The sequence below is a fragment of the Salmo salar genome, chromosome ssa27 (assembly GCF_905237065.1).
Source record: "Salmo salar chromosome ssa27, Ssal_v3.1, whole genome shotgun sequence".
NCBI lineage: Eukaryota > Metazoa > Chordata > Actinopteri > Salmoniformes > Salmonidae > Salmo > Salmo salar.
Window position 1 is genome coordinate 44,337,756 of NC_059468.1, and position 7,500 is coordinate 44,345,255.

At 51.1% G+C, this 7,500-nt stretch overlaps 1 protein-coding gene across 1 annotated transcript in view; it reads right to left on the minus strand.

Moving 5' to 3' along the window:
- Positions 1–7,500, minus strand: part of LOC106589158 (CUB and sushi domain-containing protein 2) — an 881,306-nt gene that overhangs the window by 20,833 nt on the left and 852,973 nt on the right. Inside the window, exon 65 of the mRNA XM_045709574.1 lies at positions 2,116–2,189. Coding sequence (XP_045565530.1) covers positions 2,116–2,189 — 74 coding nt within the window. The remainder of the gene's footprint in view (positions 1–2,115; positions 2,190–7,500) is intronic.

Below are 7,500 nucleotides of genomic sequence, written 5' to 3' on the forward strand. Positions count from 1 at the left end.
CTGTTCCCTACACATCCCCACAGTATTATAACCTGGTAGCATGCTGTCCCCACCCATCCTCACAGTATTATAACCTGGTAGCATGCTGTCCCCACCCATCCCCACAGTAGTATAACCTGGTAGCATGCTGTCCCCACCCATCCCCACAGTATTATAACCTGGTAGCATGCTGTTCCCACCCATCCCCACAGTATTATAACCTGGTAGCATGCTGTCCCCACCCATCCCCACAGTATTATAACCTGGTAGCATGCTGTTCCCTACACATCCCCACAGTATTATAACCTGGTAGCATGCTGTCCCCTACACATCCCACAGTATTATAACCTGGTAGCATGCTGTCCCCTACACATCCCCACAGTATTATAACCTGGTAGCATGCTGTCCCCTTCACATCCCCACAATATTATAACCTGGTAGCATGCTGTCCCTACACATCCCCACAGTATTATAACCTGGTAGCATGCTGTCCCCACCCATCCCCACAGTATTATAACCTGGTAGCATGCTGTTCCCTACACATCCCCACAGTATTATAACCTGGTAGCATGCTGTCCCCACCCATCCCCACAGTAGTATAACCTGGTAGCATGCTGTCCCCACCCATCCCCACAGTATTATAACCTGGTAGCATGCTGTCCCCACCCATCCCCACAGTATTATAACCTGGTAGCATGCTGTCCCCACCCATCCCCACAGTATTATAACCTGGTAGCATGCTGTCCCCTTCACATCCCCACAGTATTATAACCTGGTAGCATGCTGTCCCCTTCACATCCCCGCAGTATTATAACCTGGTAGCATGCTGTTCCCTTCACATCCCCACAGTATTATAACCTGGTAGGATACTGTTCCCTAAACATCCCCACAGTATTATAACCTGGTAGCATGCTGTTCCCTACACATCCCACAGTATTATAACCTGGTAGCATGCTGTCCCCTACACATCCCCACAGTATTATAACCTGGTAGCATGCTGTCCCCTTCACATCCCCACAGTATTATAACCTGGTAGCATGCTGTCCCTACACATCCCCACAGTATTATAACCTGGTAGCATGCTGTCCCCACCCATCCCCACAGTATTATAACCTGGTAGCATGCTGTTCCCTACACATCCCCACAGTATTATAACCTGGTAGCATGCTGTCCCCACCCATCCCCACAGTATTATAACCTGGTAGCATGCTGTCCCCACCCATCCCCACAGTAGTATAACCTGGTAGCATGCTGTCCCTACACATCCCCACAGTATTATAACCTGGTAGCATGCTGTCCCTACACATCCCCACAGTATTATAACCTGGTAGCATGCTGTTCCCTTCACATCCCCACAGTATTATAACCTGGTAGCATGCTGTCCCCTTCACATCCCCACAGTATTATAACCTGGTAGCATGCTGTCCCCACCCATCCCCACAGTATTATAACCTGGTAGCATGCTGTTCCCTTCACATCCCCACAGTATTATAACCTGGTAGCATGCTGTCCCTACACATCCCCACAGTAGTATAACCTGGTAGCATGCTGTTCCCTTCACATCCCCACAGTATTATAACCTGGTAGCATGCTGTCCCTTCACATCCCCACAGTATTATAACCTGGTAGCATGCTGTCCCCACCCATCCCCACAGTATTATAACCTGGTAGCATGCTGTCCCCACCCATCCCCACAGTATTATAACCTGGTAGCATGCTGTTCCCTACACATCCCCACAGTATTATAACCTGGTAGCATGCTGTTCCCTACACATCCCCACAGTATTATAACCTGGTAGCATGCTGTTCCCTACACATCCCCACAGTATTATAACCTGGTAGCATGCTGTCCCCTTCACATCCCCACAGTATTATAACCTGGTAGCATGCTGTTCCCTTCACATCCCCACAGTATTATAACCTGGTAGCATGCTGTTCCCTACACATCCCCACAGTATTATAACCTGGTAGCATGCTGTTCCCTACACATCCCCACAGTATTATAACCTGGTAGCATGCTGTTCCCTACACATCCCCACAGTATTATAACCTGGTAGCATGCTGTCCCCTTCACATCCCCACAGTATTATAACCTGGTAGCATGCTGTTCCCTTCACATCCCCACAGTATTTTTACCTGGTAGCCTTGGGTGTTGTTCTGATTTCCAAACAAGGGGGTTCCAGGATCTCCACAGGTGGTGTGACTAGGATCTAAAACAAAACACAACAATAATACTATAGAAATTACAACTTATTCTACTTATTTCAAGTATATAAATCTATGAGCAGGACATTTGACATGGTTGTCAATCTAACCGTCAATCCACATCTATCGATACACGATCTGTCTATAGCCACGTAGGGGGGGGGGCGTTTGTAACAAGCATCTCATACTATGAGTATGGATCAGGTCCCTGTAATCGTTTTCCACTGTGATCTAAACCGTAAAACAGTGAGCCAACTGATACTGTCACGTCCTGACCATATACTTAGGTTTTTTTGTATTATATTTGGTCAGGACGTGGCAGTTATGTTTGGTTATGGTATAGTGGGGTTGTGAGTGTTGGGGTAGGTTCTAGGTTAGGTATTTCTATGTGGAGTTTAGTGAGTGTATGTTTGTTTGGTTAATTGGGGTTGGGACTCTCAGTTGAAGGCAGGTGTTGTCTATCTGCCTTTGATTGAGAGTCCCATATAGTGGGGTGTGTTTGTTTGATTTTTGTGGGTAATTGTAATTTTGCACTGTGTTTCGTTTCACCTGTGAAACTGTCACCTTTCTCCTCTGAGTGTTTATTTTGTTTTGTCGTTTCCATCGAAAATAAATATGATGTGGAACAGTCAACCTGCTGCGTATTGGTCATCGAGTGATTTCGACATATCTTCCGATGAGGGAGAATACGAGGAACGTGACAGAATTACCCACCGACAACGGACCAAGCAGCAGAGGAAGGAGCAGCACAAGGAGAGGCACCAGGAGAAAGGCTATCTGGAGTCATGGACTTGGGAGGAAATCCTGGACGGGAAAGGACCATGGACTCAAGCTGGGGATTATCGCCGCCCACAGTGGGAGATCGAGGCGGCGAGAGCTGAGAGGCGCTGGTATGAGGAGAGGGAGCGCAACGGACACGGGAGGCAGCCCCACAATTTTTTTGGGGGGGGCACACGGGGAGATTGGCGGAGTCAGGTGGTAGACCTAAGCCAACTCCCCGTGCTTACCGGAAGCAGCGTGGTACTGGTAAGACACCGTGTTATGCTGTGGAGCGCACGGTGTCCCCAGTGCACGTTCAAAGCCCGGTGCGCTACATACCAGCCCCCCGCAAGTGCCATGCGAGTGCAGGCATCGAGCCAGGGCGGATGGTGCCAGCTCAGCGCGTCTGGTCTCCAGTGCGCCTCCTCGGTCCAGGTTATCCTGCGCCGGCGTTGCGCACTGTGTCTCCAGAGCGCTGGGAGGGTCCAGTTCGCCCAATGCCTGCTCTCCGCCCGTGCCGGGCCAAAGTGGGCATTCAGCCTGGAGTGTGGGTAAAGAGTGTCCGTACCAGAACTCCAGTGCTCCCCCACAGCCCGGTTTATCCTGTGCCTCCTCCTCGGACCAGGCCTCCAGTGGGTCTCCCCATCCTGGTTCATCCTGTGCCACCTCCCAGGACCAGGCCTTCAGTGGGTCTCCCCATCCTGGTTCATCCTGTGCCACCTCCCAGGACCAGGCCTCCAGTGGGTCTCCCCATCCTGGTTCATCCTGTGCCACCTCCCAGGACCAGGCCTTCAGTGGGTCTCCCCAGCCTGGTGAGTCCTGTGCCACCTCCCAGGACCAGGCCTTCAGTGGGTCTCCCCATCCTGGTTCATCCTGTGCCACCTCCCAGGACCAGGCCTCCAGTGGGTCTCCCCATCCTGGTCCGTCCTGTGCCACCTCCTCGGACCAGGCCTCCAGTGGGTCTCCCCATCCTGGTTCATCCTGTGCCACCTCCCAGGACCAGGCCTTCAGTGGGTCTCCCCAGCCTGGTGAGTCCTGTGCCACCTCCCAGGACCAGGCCTTCAGTGGGTCTCCCCATCCTGGTTCATCCTGTGCCACCTCCCAGGACCAGGCCTCCAGTGGGTCTCCCCATCCTGGTCCGTCCTGTGCCACCTCCTCGGACCAGGCCTCCAGTGGGTCTCCCCATCCTGGTTCATCCTGTGCCACCTCCCAGGACCAGGCCTTCAGTGGGTCTCCCCAGCCTGGTGAGTCCTGTGCCACCTCCCAGGACCAGGCCTTCAGTGGGTCTCCCCATCCTGGTTCATCCTGTGCCACCTCCCAGGACCAGGCCTCCAGTGGGTCTCCCCATCCTGGTCCGTCCTGTGCCACCTCCTCGGACCAGGCCTCCAGTGGGTCTCCCCATCCTGGTTCATCCTGTGCCACCTCCCAGGACCAGGCCTTCAGTGGGTCTCCCCAGCCTGGTGAGTCCTGTGCCACCTCCCAGGACCAGGCCTTCAGTGGGTCTCCCCAGCCTGGTGAGTCCTGTGCCTGTGCCCAGGGCCAGGCATCCATCATGTCTCCCCAGCCTGGTGAATCCTGGGTCAGGGCCGTCGGAGGATCCGACACCGGGGTGCGGCCCAGAGGATCCGACACCGGGGTGCGGACCAGAGTATCCGACAACCTCTTGCGACCCGGGACTGAGGGGAGCTGCCTGTGACCCAGAACCGGGTGAGTCTGGTCACAATTCTAAAATAAAGTTGATTAACTATGACTGTGATGATTCTGCCTACAACCCAGAACCGAAGGAGTCTGCTTACAGCTTGGGACCGACGGAGTCGGCCCACGAACCAGAACCAAAGAAGTCTGCCTACTGTCCTAAGCCCAACAGGTCTGTCTACGGTCTGTTGGACAGTAGGCCAGAACCGGAGCCACCTCCAATAGAGGTGGGTTGGGGAGGGGGGTGTAGCACTGTGCCGTCGTTGACGGCAGCCACCCTCCCTTCCCTCCCTTTAGTTAGGAGGTTAATTGTGTGTTGTTTTTTTTGTTTTGTTTTTTCTGTTGGTTTTGTGCATTCAGTGTATGCACCTTTAGGGGGGGTAATGTCACGTCCTGACCATATACTTAGGTTTTTTTGTATTATATTTGGTCAGGACGTGGCAGTTATGTTTGGTTATGGTATAGTGGGGTTGTGAGTGTTGGGGTAGGTTCTAGGTTAGGTATTTCTATGTGGAGTTTAGTGAGTGTATGTTTGTTTGGTTAATTGGGGTTGGGACTCTCAGTTGAAGGCAGGTGTTGTCTATCTGCCTTTGATTGAGAGTCCCATATAGTGGGGTGTGTTTGTTTGATTTTTGTGGGTAATTGTAATTTTGCACTGTGTTTCGTTTCACCTGTGAAACTGTCACCTTTCTCCTCTGAGTGTTTATTTTGTTTTGTCGTTTCCATCGAAAATAAATATGATGTGGAACAGTCAACCTGCTGCGTATTGGTCATCGAGTGATTTCGACATATCTTCCGATGAGGGAGAATACGAGGAACGTGACAGATACACACAGCAAATGGTCTACGTTGGATTGTTGTAGTCAGTAGGTATATTTAAAGAGTTCAGACAACTTTTATTTTAGACTATTGAATATTGTTTTTTTTTTATTCTAGACATTCGGATATATAACACGATGTAAATTATTCCCATTGTTATGTTGATTAAGGGGCGAAAATGGTTCATGATGTTGGAACCTCAACACTCTAAATACATGGCTCTGTTACGGGATGGCTGTGTTGGTAACAGAGCTAGTAGGACCCATTCTGAGTGCCTGGTCTGAGATGGTTCCTGAGTTAGTAGGACCCATTCTGAGTGCCTGGTCTGAGATGGTTCCTGAGTTAGTAGGACCCATTCTGAGTGCCTGGTCTGAGTTGGTTCCTGAGTTAGTAGGACCCATTCTGAGTGCCTGGTCTGAGATGGTTCCTGAGTTAGTAGGACCCATTCTGAGTGCCTGGTCTGAGATGGTTCCTGAGTTAGTAGGACCCATTCTGAGTGCCTGGTCTGAGATGGTTCCTGAGTTAGTAGGACCCATTCTGAGTGACTGGTCTGAGTTGGTAACAGAGTTAGTAGGACCCATTCTGAGTGCCTGGTCTGAGTTGGTTCCTGAGAGTTAGTAGGACCCATTCTGAGTGCCTGGTCTGAGATGGTTCCTGAGTTAGTAGGACCCATTCTGAGTGCCTGGTCTGAGTTGGTTCCTGAGAGTTAGTAGGACCCATTCTGAGTGCCTGGTCTGAGATGGATCCTGAGTTAGTAGGACCCATTCTGAGTGCCTGGTCTGAGATGGTTCCTGAGTTAGTAGGACCCATTCCGAGTGCCTGGTCTGAGATGGTTCCTGAGTTAGTAGGACCCATTCTGAGTGCCTGGTCTGAGATGGTTCCTGAGAGTTAGTAGGACCCATTCTGAGTGCCTGGTCTGAGATGGTTCCTGAGTTAGTAGGACCCATTCTGAGTGCCTGGTCTGAGATGGTTCCTGAGTTAGTAGGACCCATTCTGAGTGCCTGGTCTGAGTTGGTTCCTGAGAGTTAGTAGGACCCATTCTGAGTGCCTGGTCTGAGTTGGTTCCTGAGTTAGTAGGACCCATTCTGAGTGCCTGGTCTGAGATGGTTCCTGAGTTAGTAGGACCCATTCTGAGTGCCTGGTCTGAGATGGTTCCTGAGTTAGTAGGACCCATTCTGAGTGCCTGGTCTGAGATGGTTCCTGAGTTAGTAGGACCCATTCTGAGTGCCTGGTCTGTGTTGGTTCCTGAGAGTTAATAGGACCCATTCTGAGTGCCTGGTCTGAGTTGGTAACAGAGTTAGTTGGACCCATTCTGAGTGCCTGGTCTGAGTTGGTAACAGAGTTAGTAGGACCCATTCTGAGTGCCTGGTCTTAGTTGGTTACTGATAGGACCCATTCTGAGTGCCTGGTCTGAGATGGTTACTGTGTTAGTAGGACCCATTCTGAGTGCCTGGTCTTTGTTGGTTCCAGAGAGTTAGTAGGACCCATTCTGAGTGCCTGGTCTGAGATGGTTCCTGAGTTAGTAGGACCCATTCTGAGTGCCTGGTCTGAGATGGTTCCTGAGTTAGTAGGACCCATTCTGAGTGCCTGGTCTGAGATGGTTCCTGAGAGTTAGTAGGACCCATTCTGAGTGCCTGGTCTGAGTTGGTAACAGAGTTAGTAGGACCCATTCTGAGTGCCTGGTCTGAGATGGTTCCTGAGAGTTAGTAGGACCCATTCTGAGTGCCTGGTCTGAGTTGGTTCCTGAGAGTTAGTAGGACCCATTCTGAGTGCCTGGTGTGAGTTGGTTCCTGAGAGTTAATAGGACCCATTCTGAGTGCCTGGTCTGAGTTGGTTCCTGAGAGTTAATAGGACCCATTCTGAGTGCCTGGTGTGAGTTGGTTACTGAGTTAGTAGGACCCATTCTGAGTGCCTGGTCTGTGTTGGTTCCTGAGAGTTAGTAGGACCCATTCTGAGTGCCTGGTCTGAGTTGGTTCCTGAGAGTTAATAGGACCCATTCTGAGTGCCTGGTCTGTTGGTTCCTGAGAGTTAATAGGACCCATT